This window comes from Tamandua tetradactyla, chromosome 4 (assembly GCF_023851605.1).
Source record: "Tamandua tetradactyla isolate mTamTet1 chromosome 4, mTamTet1.pri, whole genome shotgun sequence".
Classification (NCBI taxonomy): Eukaryota; Metazoa; Chordata; class Mammalia; order Pilosa; family Myrmecophagidae; genus Tamandua; species Tamandua tetradactyla.
The window spans coordinates 46008801-46025221 of record NC_135330.1 but is presented as its reverse complement, the minus strand read 5'-3'; the positions used below and the strand labels follow the sequence as shown (position 1 = coordinate 46025221).

Sequence of the window (16421 nt, the reverse complement as noted above, 5' to 3'; positions counted from 1 at the left end):
GGCTGTATTAAGGACATCCCTGAACTGTGGGGAAGTAAGCCCCAGATAACAAGCCTTATGTGAGGATTGAACTGAATATCCCTTTGCTAAAAAGAAGTGGCTGAACCTGGATCCAGTCAGCCATTTCAGTGTAAGTCGGCATTGTAAATGCAGACATCCTAGAACAGTAAGTGGGAGGTTCTTTTGGGTGATGTTTTAGAGTCCCTGGAACTACATGCAAAGCCAACTAGGTATCGTGGAAATTTTTTTATGAATAGAAGCAATGCCTGAAAGTGAAGAGAAGGGATGAACTGAAAGAATTTCAATCTTTACTTCAACCAGCAAGCTTCTTCTGGGGAATTCATCCAAGTTTCTAAATTGCAATTTGTCCTATAGGATTAGGACTTGCCAATCCCACAGTCAGTATGAGCCAATTCCTATAATATCTTAATATTTAAATGACCCTCTGGCACAATATAAACAATTGGGGGATCTAGTTAAAGGATTTTCTTTATTCTACTAGTCTCGCAGAATTTCTGTGGATTTTATAGTTTTCAAAATTAAAAAAAGAAATCTTTGGCAAAATTATTTTATGAAATTTGGTGGTATAAGCATGATCTCAGATGGTTTTATTCCCTGGGAAAATATTTGGTGATGTTATCAGAGAAAAATAATTAAAGGTGTAGTACAAAAATTATAGAGAATGTAATGTTAATTGTATAAAAAAATAGTAATTAGTATGTGAACATCCAAATAGCTATTGTATAATAAGATAATGTGGTCGAAAAGATGAACTTCTAAATCAATGATTGCTACTTTTTTATTTTTAATGTCATGGGAATTATAATTTTTTTTACAAATTTCAATATTTTATGAATTTTAAATACATACGTGATACCAGTATTTCCTAGATAAATTTAAAGTACTGCCACCCTGGAACAGAATTATAGAGAGCTTTAAGAAACAATAATTATGTAATATTATACAGATTGTATGTATTTTATTTTATGTATATGTTATGTAGTATATATATTGTTATATATCACTAAAAGCAGTCATATGCAACACACTTTTGGTGTTTTCTTTTTTCTTTTAGAATGCACAAATTTTCAGGACCAGTGGATATTTGCAAATACTTAACTACCATAAGGAGACACTCTTAATACTGAATTTTAATTTGTTAAAAGGAATTTGTCATAAGCACAAAGTGTAGGCTATATACTGAATATCTATTTTTAATATAGTGAGCAATCTCGATAGTCACTGCTTCCTCTTTTTATGAAAAGGAAAATTTGATTAATACTACTTTTTAAAACATGAACTCATGTTTGTTTTGTTTTTCATGTTTTCCTTTATTCTTCAATTTCCTTTATTTTTCATAAAATGCACCTTTATGTCTTCCAGCAAATGTTGAGCATTGACATTGTCATTTCCTTAATTGGGCCCTCGTAAACTTATTCTGAAATAGTGTTAAAGATCATTTTGTATTTTTCCACATTCCATGGAGAAAACTGATGAATTTCACTTGATTTAATAATTTTCACTCCCTTTCATTGGACTTTCTAAATTCCCATTCTTAGCAATGCTTCTGAGTTTAGCAGATTACCTCAGTAGCACCTCCAAATATCCTCAAAGCTTATTTTGGACATAAATGAACTCTATTCACTACTTTTGATCATTGGTAACCTATATTTGAGAACCATCTCAAGGAGAGATAAAGTTATTAACTTAATCAGATAAAAGAACCAATTAAGGCTATTCAGCGGTAACTAAAAAATAGTATTCATATAAAGGGGGCATTCAAATGTGCATTTATCTGTTTTTGAGGAATGAAGCCCTTTTCTTAGTGAATACTGAGTTTAATGACCACTTGTACTAAAGAATTTTAAAATCTTACATGGTTGCTTTATGTATTCTAACACTTATTTTTCTCCCTGTCATCCAACTTCATAGCAAGTTCTCAAAGATTGCTTCAGTAGGACTTCTGAGGTATCAGAATTTGCTACTTGGCTATGGGTTGACCTGATAGCATTAAACGTCCTGTCTCTTAATTTTTTAATTTTTAAATTTTTTCAGCACCCTGCGGTAATGACATTCCTTTGTTCTTCTTCATGCAAAAAAATATCTTTTAGATTTGTACATTTAGTCACTATCGTTATACACTCTAGGCATTCCTAGATTGTACCATCTCAGTATTTATTGCCTATCTTTTTTTCTGATTTCATTTGTGCCCACAGCCCTCCTCCCTCTGTCATTCTCACATTCAGCTTCATCCAGTGTTTTAAGATTATTTTATTACAGTTAGGTAGCATTGTGCTGTCCACTTCTGAGTTTTTACATTCAGTCCTGTTGCACAATCTGTTTCCCTTCAACTCCAATTACCCAATATCTTACCCTAGTTCTACCTCCTGATGGTATCTGTTACCAATGAAATTCTCTAAGTTTATTCACTAATGTCAGTCCATATCAGTGAGACCATACAGTATTTGTCCTTTTGTTTCTGGCTAATCTCACTCAGCATAATGTCCTTAAGGTTCATCTATGTGTTACATGCTTCATAACTTTATTCTGTCTTAAAGCTGCATAATATTCCATCCCATGTATATACCACAGTTTGTTTAGGCACTCGTCTGTTGATGGACATTTTGGCTGTTTCCATCTCTTTGCAATTGTAAATAATGCTGCTATAAACATTGGTGTGCAAATCTCTTTAAACAGATTTTACAAACAATGATTGTGAGGGAAAAAATAATTTAAATTTACACAAGATTGATATTTCCATGTACTAACAAACTTTTCTTTCAGAAAAATTGGTTTTTGAACAGAGGTGGGAACATGTACCCAACCATAAGTAGAAAGAAAAGAAACAAGAATAACTAAAACCTTTTATTTTTAATTAAAATAAATTTTAGTTATTTATTTATGTTTTACTTTAAACTAAAATAAATTTTAAACTGAAACATTTTATTGGAAGTAAGAAAATGTAACTTCTTTGTAACTACAATTAATTACATATTTCTAGTCTGAATATATTTGATCGGCATGTTAAGTTCCTTTGTTAACTCTCCCTACAAATGATTTAATATAAACCTGTCATCTTCCTATATGTTAAATGAGGAAATAAGAAGACTGTAAAACATACTGGATATATTTGGAAAATAAAATGAATAAATACAGTGATTGCAGGCAATTGCATATTGAAAAGTTATATAATTTGAAATAGGACTTTTAATGCCATTAGGTCAACCCATACCCTACTTTTATAACACTTTATCTTTTACAAAGTCATGTGTTTGAACTGAGTTGGGTTTAATTTTAAGGTAAATAGTTATAAGAACTTCATATTATTATGAAATTTGCTTTTAAATACTCCCAATGTGCTTACCACATCCTAAGGATGTTTTACAAATATTAACTTATTTAATCTTTGTAAGAGATTGATGAGGTATTCCTCTATGACAGTTGAGGAATCTGAGATACAGCCACGTGTGTGAAATCACGCAGCTGGTGCAGAAGATTTGAACTGAGATTTGAACATGGGCAGGTTAGCTCCAGAGCCCATTCTCTTAATCATTATCTATACTGTCTCTTGTGTTATAAACTTGCTATATTGGTTGTTCATGAATTCGGAAAAAAGAAGATTTTGCTTCTAAAACTATTTTCTAAACTATTAATTAGGAAGTTTGGAAAATATTTTTTAGATATTTTCAATAATATGCTTTTTATTACAATTAATTTTGGCAATAGGAAAGCTCTGTTCACTTAGTTGATGTGGCTATGAGTTCCATTAGACTAAAAATCATTTCCTTTGAGATTAGATAATAATGTGGAAATTTGTTTCAATAATTTATTCTATCTTTGCTTGTGAAATAAAACATTTTATTGGAAGTAAGAAAATTTAACTTCTTAGTAACTGCAATTAATTAAATATTTCTAGTCTGAATACATTTTATCGGCACAATAAAAATGTGTGTGTGAGTTTAAAAGATAAGGGCGGGTCATGGTGACTCAGTGGCAGAGTTGTCGCCTGCCATGCTGGAGACCCGATTCCCGGTGCCTGCCCATGCAAAGAAAAAAAAGAAATAATTATTAGTCGTAGGAGGATTATACAATGCCATTACACACAATGATAATTCTTAATTTATGAAAGTAAAACAGTTATGTATTTTTAAAGATAAATGACATATTTCTTTCATAAAAACACAATTACCATGTCAGTATATTTATTTATTTTACTTAGCAGAACTGTAAGTTATGAGTTGAATCATTTGACAGTGTTTCATTAACATAAATAATTTATAGGAAGTCCAGAATCTCCAAACTCCTACACCAACTCATTTTTATTATATCATGTTATCTCTTGTTATGATAAATCATTTTTAAAATGTCCTGATTTTTAAGACGTCCTGTTCTGTTCACAAAAGTGTTTATTCCTTATTTACCCGAGTGGGGTAATTCATGAGTGGGACAACTCATATAGAGTGGGGATATTGGTCCTTTTAATTTTGTAGTGTGTACAGCTATGAACCAGGCCACCTTGGTAATATTGTATCATTGTTTTTAGATACTTTATGGTTACAAAATTGTTCTATACCTCATATATAAATAGCTTATACATTAAATTAATAATTATAAAGTTATATCTAGAAAGCAAATTAAAACTATCAGTTTTCTTATCAAAACACCAGACAAATCTTGTAACTACTCTAATTAAAATCTTTTCTTAATACTGTGTACTTTGATTGTTTTCTAAAAAAGTTTGCTGAATAAAAAAACCCACAACCAAAATTTCTCATTAGTCAGAATGTAGGCACTTTAATAATATCATTTGAAAAGATGGATAAGGATGGAAAGTAGAATTGCATCCAGATATTCCTCGAATATTGTGTAGAATACAGGCATCGCATGAGATGCATGTATGAAATTATCTATACTATACCACATTAAGAACAAATCTCTTGTTATTTTATTTCTGGATCCTTATAAAAAATGTATGATGTTATTTTACAGTTTATGAGTATTCTACATTGTGTGTTTATGTGTGTATATGAATTTTCTAGGTATGTCTGTTTATGTCATAAATAAGACATAGATGCACATTTAAATATTTTAACTTAGAAATAATTTAATTGTTATCCTGTTTAAGTAATCAACATGCTCTTAAGAAAATAATGAAAAAAATACCTGAATATACACAATGCATATATGTATAATACATATATATGCATGCAAATACATATTTATATATTTATTTATTATCAGAACTATGGTTTTGTTCCCAGTACATGCTGATTGTGGAAATAAGACTCTGAATGTCTTTAATTCAATTAAAAACATTTCTCTAAAAGCAAGTAAAATAAATATGTAAACCTAGATATTAAAAATTAACACAATTATGAAATATTGAAACATATTTTATGTTTATTTTGAAAGTGTCCAATTTTATAAGACATTTAAACAGTAAAAGAATATTAGTGGAAACTTCTAATTGCTCCATACACATTAATGTTCCACCAGATGACATTGTTATGAGTCCTGATCTCTGACTTATTTTTCCAATAAATACCAAAAAAAAAAGATGAAAAGTCATTCGGCTCCACCAAAGAAGAGAACTCTTCTTGATTTGCTTAATATTCACGTTTGCAAAATCTCATTTTAAATGATGGTGCTGGGTGAGAAAGCAAAATGAAAGGATTAGGCACCTCAGCACCTTATTTGCCAGAAAAGAATTTTATGGGGGCTAACTAATTGCCTGTGTATTTTGTCTAGGTGTTGAGGGAAAGCTAAGAGAATGAAGGCTCTAAGTCCCCAGTGGAAGCATGATATGGCGGAGCAGAGCTGGTGCTGAATTGTTCTCTCTGATGGCTCTATGGGAGTGGATAGCACTGAGTCTTCATTGCTGGGTTTTAGCGGTTGCTGCTGTTTCGGATCAGCATGCCACAAGCCCCTTCGACTGGCTCCTCTCTGATAAGGGACCCTTCCATCGCTCACAGGAATACACAGATTTTGTGGACAGAAGCCGGCAGGGATTTAGCACAAGATACAAGATATACAGGTATGAAGCAAAGGGAAAGTAATTACAGAGATACCATCCTCAAAGGTTGTATATAAATGAGAAGTTTCTTCAAGGGAAAGTTTCAGATGGGAAAGGGTTATTATCAGAAGGGTTAGTATTTATCATGTACTACAGTAATGCTTTCCTATTATTTAAAATATTTCTTATAGATGTGTAACATATTGTGAAAAAATGTAGGTAACGGTGACCACTTATTCCTCATTCCAAAATTCTAGACTGCTACACTGCCTGAAAGTAAATGCTGATTCACCTTGAGGATGTGTGTCTTACTTGAAATAACCAAAAGTTTAAAGTGAATTTGCTTGAATTGCTTTTCCTTTCTATCCTATACCAGGTCATGTTACTATTACCAGCTTAAATGGAAATGGTATTTTCTACTAGTCACTGAGTACAGCCACCTAATCCTTTTTTTACCTGAAAGATAATTGTACATTCAGAAGCTGGGGTGCGTAACAACAGTGCAATGAAAAGAAATAGCAGATGAATAGGACATGATAGCAAACCAAGAAAAAGGAGGGGGTTAAGATAGATGACCCTTAACTTTTATTACTCTTCTATATTTGAAATCTAAATGAGTTACACAAAAGGAGTCATACATTAAGTCCAACAATGACTGCCTGCTCTCCCATAGCCCAGTGAATCCATTAAATAGAGGAATTACAAGTTGTTGCCTGAATGGATTAGATTGTATTGATCTGTGTCATAAAGGATGTTTTATGTAAAGTTATTGGTTTGGTTTGTTCCATAGTGAGAGAAGTTTACAATTCCCAGTGATCAGGTTAAAATTTATGAACAATCAAAGCTTTCCTTTGTATTTTTGTGTGCCTGTGTCCATAGGCATTGCTGTATAAATAATTTATTTTATGTTGTATGTGCACAAGAGGGCACTGTGCTTCAGATCTATATGTATTCTTTTATATAGCATCGTGAGGAATTTATAAATCCAATCGGCAATATATATTTCCAGAGAAGAGTGAATATGCTGAGAAGTTCTGTGGAGCATTGTGCAATTATTGGTGTGTTTTTAATAAGAAACCTCTTAGTTAAGGCAGCCAGCATACTGTTACAAGCCTAAAAATGATTCATTCCAATATAGAAATAAAATGACAAATACTAAAGATTTTGTTTCTGAAATGCAGTTAGAAACAGTCAATATATTTTGATTCCAAGTTCACTCATTTTTCTGTGTTTTGGTTGGTTTAGCCAGATTTTCATCCCAAATTGTGTGAAGCTATTTGAATTTAAGATTGTAAGGATGTCTTATATTTTAGCATTCTGCAAGGGATTTTTTTAGCAGTCTGTCATACAAACTGATGCCAGAGCATGTCTTCATGATTTATCGGCGTCTCTATCAAGAGGTCTGAGGTGTTGTCTTAATGTGGGATTGTTATGGTTTGGTCAATCAGCTGTGAGTGGCAAACAGGGCTTGACATATTTTTAGAGGCCCATTATTTGAATCATAAGACTGAAAGGTAATGAAAGAAAAAAATGCTCTGAGGTTTGTTTGCAAGGCTCATATATCCCATTTAGACTTCCTGAGACTATGATCCTGAAAAGCCTCATTAGCTCAGAATTCTTCAACCTTCTTAGGTCTTGCCTTTTGTGATTTGAATAAGCATGTGTGGTCATTAAGCATGTGTGGTCATTAAGTCTGCTAACTATGGTGTAGGTGTCCTTTTTGTTGTTGTTTTCCCGGATGCACTATAAATTCTTATGAAACATTTAAACAATGCCTGATGATGCTATGATAATATCTTGTTACTATAAAATGAACAATATAATAAAATCATTATATAAGGTTCCTTCAATCCTGGCACAGTGTTATTTCATTTGTCTTACTAGTATTTCCCTAAATTTGAGGGAACTTTATTCTTTCTCTATCAAAATGCCTGTCTGTCTGTTTATCTATCTATCTATCCATACTTCCACATCTATTTATCCAATACACTGGATCCTCTATTCAAAGGAAGTCAATGTATTTTTGAGAGATTGAAGTATCTCAAGTCTAGGAATTATAATAGCTTCCTGATATATTTTGCTAATCAAATATTTACCTTAAAATGATTAATTACTTGAGATTTAATCTTTCATAAATGTTTACACTAAAATGCAGAATTTGTGAATATTTAAGAAAATCAATACTTTTGATAGTTGGGCACTTATTTCATCATTTTGAAAGTCCACTTACTTTTCAGCTAAATTCTATAGCTATTCATTTCTACAATCATAAGCTCCTTCATATATATGTGCTGTATTGATACAGTTTCCTAAAAGCAGTAATTAAAAATTATAAAGTTAAAACATTTTAAACCTGTTAAAATAATTATAGCAAGTCTTTTCCTGTTGTCCCTCTTTATTTTATCTCCTGCACCAGCAACATATTTTCCTTTTCACCCCAAGTAGAAAACAGCAAGATCATAAGAATTTGGGCAAAGTCAGGCATTTTAAAATGTCATTTTTTTATAAAAAAGGTGCATTTTAGTCAAATAATGAAGTTTGCATTTGTGATTTAAATATTAATGCACATGTAAAGTACTTCTATATTTTTCTTCTGAAACTATGTTATGAATTAAGAGATGATTGTCATCTGGATACACCACTGAATAGGAAGATTTAAAATATCAATGTCAGCATAACTTTTACTAAATCATATATTAAAAGTTGGGTCTTAAACTACTTTTTCCACTTAGATACAGATTGAAAGTAGAACTTAACATGGGACTTTTAAAGCAATATTGTCTACTTTAGAAAATGGATTAACCCTTGAGAAATTCTATCCACTCTGAAGATAGGATAGAAATTCACTGAATCTCTTCAGAAAATGGACCCTTGTGTTTGCAGTTATTATTTTCTAAAAATATCCTTAGACAATATACCCATGAGGAAATCCTTGAAATTTAGACCCAATTACCTTGAACCAATGATATGTCTCCAAAAAGGAGGCATTTCACATATGTAAATGGATTAAAACTTCAGATATGGTGACACAAAATAAAAATCCTTTTCTTCCCCATAAATTCTAGCATTAATTCGTTAACTACATGTGCAAATGAATCATGGAAAAAAATAATAATTTTCCTACAAACTTTCAAAATACCATACAGATATATCATACTACTTCAATTTAGCTTGCTTTTCCAAAGCACATAAATTTAAGTATGCTTGTGTAAGAACAAGACACAGTGAAGGAAAATGCAATGCTTTATTGATCCATATGGTCATGTTCCCTGCCAAATATTATATTTAAAAAATGACTTGAAACAGACTAGATAGTCTAGAAAAATACACCCAAATGTATTGACACTACATATATAACAATTTTAAATAGTGTGGCAGAAAGAGTAGACTTTGGGATAAATAAATGCTACATTATGGGTACCTTTATGGTAAAAGTATAACTTGTATCCTTTCCTCTCACCATATGCAAAAGTTTATTTTCCATAGGGTAAGGATCTAAATAGAAAAATATAAAGACTTTAGTAGGCAACATAGGAGAATGCCCTCCTGATCTTGGAATATATAAAGATTTTTAAATCACAATTCACAAAGCATACCAAAATACTGATCAGTTCTGTTATATTAAATTACAACTAGCGTGAATATAACTTTCTGTACCAGCATACACAAATCTCCTTATGATATAAGTTAAAGAAATATAATGAAAAACTTGTTTATGTTAGGCAAAAATAAATTACGTTGCTTTGAGATGTATTCACTTTGGGTAAAACCTAAAGAAAAACAAAGATTTGACAGTGAAAAAGTTCGAATAATGGTTATCACTGTGGGGGGAGGATGAGACCTAAAGGGAATAAATACGGAACTTCTAATGTATACTTTTTTATTAAGAAGAAATTTTATTTTATTATTTATTACAATCCCATTATTAACATTTTGCATTAGTGTGGTGTGGTGCATTTGTTACAATTTGTGAAAGAATATTTTAGAAATTTTACTGTTAACTATAGGTTCAATGTTATCTTGACAATATTCAATTTCTTTTAATCTGTGTGATTGATTCACGTGTGCTTTATACTGTATGTACATATTTCATTAACTTTTCTATGTGGATTTTATATTTCACAATATAAAATGTTAAAAAATAAATACATATTATGTCTATTTTGAATTCAAAGCCTGAGATAATTAAGTGGTTTATTTCCTTTGAATGATCCCCAAATAATGTGTACACTAGTAAAGTATTTTAAACCATTTTAAATTCCATAGGACTAGTAAGTAAATGATTAGTACACTACCCCATTGTATTTTAGGATTTACAAATACATTCATGTACCAAGACGATTTTTGCTCATTGCTTTAGAGTTTACAAAGACCTTGTATATGTTTTTACATGTGATTTTTACCATAGTTTCCCAAGTATGGTATTATTATACCAACTTGAAAAGGCTCATGCTCAGAAATTTTAAATAGTATCTCTATAGTCAAATAGCAGACAGTGGTAAAAAAAAAATAAATTATATTTCTGTACTTCAATAACAATTTTACCGATATTAAAAGCATAGATAAATAACTAAACTTTTGGAATTAAATAACCTATTATTTTTTAAAAATCTAGCGCACTAATTTTCTATTTTTGCATATATTGGTTAATTTTGCTCAGTAGGTATATCTTTCTGTTGTTGTTTTTTTCAAGTATATGTATCTTTCTATCTAATATATATTCCATGTTGCCAAAAACCCAACAAGAATGCATGAGACTGTTACAGTAAAGGCTCCTAATGAATCGCAACTCCTCTTCTCCACAACCTACCCTCACTGATTTTGCTTCTAGTCCTGGGTCTTGCGTTGGCCAATGTGACATTAGCAAATATGATGCAAGCAGAGGTTTATGAAGTGCTTCTGTGCCCCAGCTTGCCTGGAAACTGGCCAAAACCACTCTGTGAAGAAGTCAAATCTAGACTAATGGAGAATGAGATACCACATGGGGTAGAGATGAGCCATGCCAGTTGATGTTTCTGGGCCTAATAGCCAAGGACAGTAAAAACCATGAGCCAAGGGGGGCTATCTTAGGAAAATCCAGCCCAGCTGAGTTGACAGATAACTTCAGCTACAGGAGAAAAGTTACAGTAGAAAACTTAGGCAACACTAGAAGAGAAATGCCCTCTTAACCTGGCCAAAATTGTTGATTCATAGAATCCTGGACCCCAAATATGTTGGTTTAAACCTCTAAGTTTTGGGTTGTTGACTATGTGGCAACAGATAATAGAGACATGTTTTCTTTATCAGAAACATTTATTGAATAATTTCATTATTAATATCAAATGATCAAGAAAATATCATTTAAAAATAGTTACTTTTTTAAAGAACATCTTCCAAATAGCAATTTCTGACAAAGTCACTTAAAATTTCCTTCTAATATACTGTGAATCCACAGGGGCAAAAATGAAAACTTATAAACACACAGACAACTAAGATTGATGTACAATTTTCTGCCAGAATCTGAGAAACATTTCATGAGTTGCATGAATCAATCAGTAGAGCTGAACTGAGAATTAAGTTCAGTTATTGGTAGCACATATTTCAATGCTTAAGGTAGAGGAAGCCTAAAGGTCTGGACAGAGGTGGCCATTACCTGAAATATAGTCTGAAGCTGCATCATTCACACCAGCAACTTATTCAGAAACCCAGGGTTGGTGCATGCTTGAAACTATGAGGTCCTCTCTCAGGCAGAAATATGTTTTTGGATGTAGCACAGCACTGATGCTCTCTCTCTCCTACCATTTTTGAAGATGGTAGCGCCCAGAAGTAATATTGTAGGAGTAGATTTACCAGATAACTATGTCCCATGCAATATTTGGGACATACTCATAACTAAAATATCATTCAGTGGAAGAAATTAACCTTTTCCTAAACTGCCCCCCCCAATACACACATATGCAAACATATACAAACATGCACACTTAATCTTCTCAGTAGGTTGTAAGACATTGTGACATCTACAAAACAGAAGAAGATAATGTAAGGAAAGAAAATTTTGGAAAGAAAAAGGAATGGGGTAAGGTAAGGTAAAATGTAAATGTAAGGTAAGAATGTTTCAGCAGGAATAAAATCCACATTAAAAATAGGAGTATGAAATCACACATAAATATAAAAATAATACTTAGAAGAAAAAATATTTAAAATGAAATGTAATGATTAATTTAAAATAACCTGGGTCTATAAATTCAGATGCCATAAAAAAATACCTAGAGAAGTGCCAAAATGAAAACTGAGTAAAATCTCAAAAATAATTGAGGTGATTCAAAATTGGAATTTATTTTAACATTGAAACTGGTATTGGAAAAAAAATGGGTAAAAGACTGTGCTTGGAAATCTTAAGGGTAATAACTTGGTGAATAAAAAAATTCCCTGCTACATGTAAAGACATAGATAAAGATCTAAAAATAAGTGAAGAGGGTAAAATTGGAAAGCTTAAAAAAAAGTGACTACAGAACAAAACAAAAATAGAATGTATTCTAGTAATTGTCAATATTTCAAACTCTAAAAATAATTACTGTGATTGAATTAAAAATTCTTTGGTTATGCTATTTACAGCAAAGTCACTCTAAACAAAATTATACTTATCGTAAAAAGTGAAAGGATTATCAGCTCTCTCAAACACCTTACCATATTATCTACTGAATAGTATACTATATTGGACCTTATAAAAGAAGTTGACACAGGCATAATTATCACATGAAATTTTAATCTATCATTTTTATTCTTGATGGCTGAAATAGACCATTAAAAAGCAGTGTGGAGATGGGGAAAGGCAGATCTGAAAGGTGAAGTTAATACTATGTACCAACACATAAAATGTGTGCACTAACAAACAGTATGTTTCTTCTAAAAAAATCCATGTTGAATGTATAAAATTTGATTTTATCCTAATGCACAAAGAAAAATTTCAGTATTTTTAATAAATTCAACTCTCTAAATCATACTATGCTATCTTAATGTCAAGAATTCAAATCTAAATTAATTAATTAAACTAGTTTCTCATGAAAATTGAACATCCAGAGTATTGTGGCATTAAATGTGATTTTATTTTCAGAGAATATTCAAACTAGGTAAAATCTTTCTTATTCTTTGAAAAATAAAGCTAAGTAAAACAAACAAATGCCAAAAAATCAAACACAGAAAATAGAGTTCAAGTTATTTTTGTGTGATTTTATTTTTAAAAAATAATATATATGCCCATTAAAAGGACTACGACTAAATGCACTTAAATATTTGATTATCTTATTTGATTATCTGTGGTTGGACGATTTTATAGATTTCCCCCATATTTTGACAATGAGGATGTATGATTCCTATGATCAGACAAATTAGAAACTGTCATTAAAAACATGAGTCATGAAATTATTTGCAGAGTACTGTTAAGCAATTAGCAGTGTAATTATAGAGAATTGGGATTATTTATATAAAAGTCAAAGCAAAATTAAAAGAATATTAAATAATCTTAGAGACAGAGCACTAATTTTTAAAATAATTGAAGTAAAACAACTTTATACCACAAAGAATAAATATTAAAAAAATCAGAACTATTATATAGAACCTGTATATAGTGCAGACTGGAAAAGCAAAGAAAATGGAACCAAATATTGTGTATTTACCATGTAATTGGTACTTTACACGTTATCTCATTGAATTCTTCAAACACAGTAATAATTAACTTTTACAGATGTATAAAAACATAAACTTGTCCTTTATTCTCCCCTAAAGTCCATGAATATCTCTTCATTGCATTTATGATATTTCATTGAAATTCTAGGTGACCCCTCTGAAATGTGAATGTCATGAAGACAGGACCTAAGTATCTTCCTATTTATTTATATATTTTATTTTATTTCTACCTTTTTTTTTTTTTTTGCATGGGCAGGCATTGGGAACTGAACCCGGGTCTTCAGCATGGCAGGCGAGAATTCGGCCACTGAGCTACTGTGGCACACTGCCTTCTATTTCTATCTTTGTGTTCATTTTCTTATTCTCAGGGCAAGTCAGTGGTTCATCCATCAAAGGTATCAGCTTTACATTTGGGTCATCTCACAGAAAATGTCCCCTCTTGTCTGGAAGCAAAGAGGCATGGATCATTTCCCACTAACCAACTGTATTATTTCTGGTTTATAACTTAGTTGCTTAGACCTAAACATCCTCATTTGCAAAATTAATAGGTGAGCACTAGATGATCTCTAAAGCTTATTTGAGCTGTAAAGTTCAATGCTTTTAGTTCCAAAAGCAAAATGAATACATATCAGAACAAATGATAAGCATTAAAGCAGAAATCAACCATGCTTAATTCTTTTTTTTTTTTTTTTTTTTTTTTTTTTTTTTTTTTTTTAAGGAAAGACAGAGAGAAGGAAGGAAGGATAGAAGGAAGGAAGAGAGGAAGAAAGGGAAACATCTTTTAAACATTTTCTTGTTTTATTGTATTTTGTTTCTCCGTTTTCGTTACATGGGCTGGGGCCGGGAATCGAACCGAGGTCCTCCGGCATAGCAGGCAAGCACTTTGCCCGCTGAGCCACCGCGGCCCGCCCCCATGCTTAATTCTTATGTCAGCATTGGCATATTTTTTACAAAGGTCTTTATAAGTACATCGTTAAAATAATATCCAACAGGGCAGGCCGTGGCAGTTCAGCAGGCCAAGTTCTCGCCTGCTAGGCTAGAGACCTGGGTTCGTTTCCCGGTGCCTGCCCATACAAAAAAAAAAAAAAATCCAACTATATGATTCTTCTGCATTCATGCATACTTCAACATAATTTTGTACTCACTCCCCTTCTCTCTGTCATTCCATTCTTTCCTATTTCTTGTATACTATATAGTAGGTCTTATAGTGATAAGGAAGCTACTTACCCTATATGGCTTATTTACTATATATCATTCCATTAGTCTCAGCACACTTTAGAGAGCAGTGATAAATTGAGTATTCTTGGAAGTGATTTTACACATATATAACTTATATTATATGAATACATTTATTCAACAACTCTAGTTGCGTTTGTAATTTTGAGAAAAACAGAGAACACTTTTTATTTAATTATAATTCATAATAAGAATACACATATGACTCCATGCTTTAGAAATTCTTTAGTTTTCATTGGGAAATTTTCAGTTAGGATAACATAGAAATATTAACTCAAGGGTTTAGGAATTTTAATCCACTTTCAGAAAAACCAATACTTAATGGGGAGTGTGTATATGCTCATTATAAATAAAATGTTATCTTTTCAAATATAAGTATAATTTATGCTATGAGTAATAATTTTCAATTTAATAATGGACACATGTTTGTTGCTATTAAAATGAGGAAGTGAATATTGTCTTAGTTCACACAATTATTTACAGAAAAGAAAATAACAATTATGATTTTGTTTTGACATTCAAATGAATAATTTGAGGATTTCTATCTAGTTCTTTCTTACTCGGTACTCTGTTTCTTCACTGTCATTATCTCTGTGGTTTTCTAAATTAAATTACCAAATATTCAGTGCTGTTTTCCTTATCCTTTGTCATCTCTCTTCTGGAACTTTCAAGTAGCTGAGTTTTTTTTTTAAAGGGCATTATTCCAATAATTCATAAAACAAAACTAAAAGAGGAAAAAAAAATTCAGGAGAGCACCTCTTTGAATATTCCTCTGCTTTTTTCCTGGAGCATACGTGTGGTGTAGGTTTGAATGGATTCTAATGATAAAAACAAGTTATTTGTGTCATGATATTCCCCATGGTAAATTAAAAAAAAGGTGTTAAAATATCAAAATGTCTTTTCTGTCTTTATATAGAAATAAAGTAACAGTTCTATGTATGTGCAAAATTTAAATTTTTTCCAAGTGTTTGAAAATTAGTCCTAAGAGTAAGTTTAGATTATCTCTTTTGTTTTAATAGACATGCGATGTAAATAGCAGAGGAGTATACCTTTGGCTTCACAAAGTAGTAGACTGAAGGCTACACCTATTTCTGGTTTAAATATATTTTAATTATCTAATCTATATAATTATGTCATTCTTTTCTAGAAGTAACACGTTTTACAATTTTTTGAGATTACTTTCCCTATAAATTGTTTATTTTCTTATTTTTTTCCATGGGAATCCTTATTTTGTGATTTACTTTAGGATATAGAATTATCCAGGAAAGTACATGTAGCCAAGAGAAGAGTCTTACATCAGTTAATTAGTAATATTTTTATCATATGCATATCATATTTATATATAATACATAGATGTTCATCAAATGATTGTTGAAAAAATGACACAACATATGTATATGGATTCTTTAATTTCTTCCTCATATATTTCTCCAAGCACCCTAGTAAGCAAAGGCAATATAAAAGGCAATGCACCATTTATTATATTAGCAAACTCATGAAAAATATT

The 16421-nt window shown here is 31.3% G+C and overlaps 1 protein-coding gene across 1 annotated transcript in view; it reads left to right on the top strand.

Moving 5' to 3' along the window:
- The window catches only part of BRINP3 (BMP/retinoic acid inducible neural specific 3), a 553553-nt gene that overhangs the window by 72062 nt on the left and 465070 nt on the right, over nt 1–16421 (top strand). The window contains exon 2 of the mRNA XM_077157266.1: nt 5749–6034. Within this exon, the coding sequence (XP_077013381.1) occupies nt 5799–6034 (236 nt within the window). The 5' untranslated portion in view covers nt 5749–5798. The remainder of the gene's footprint in view (nt 1–5748; nt 6035–16421) is intronic.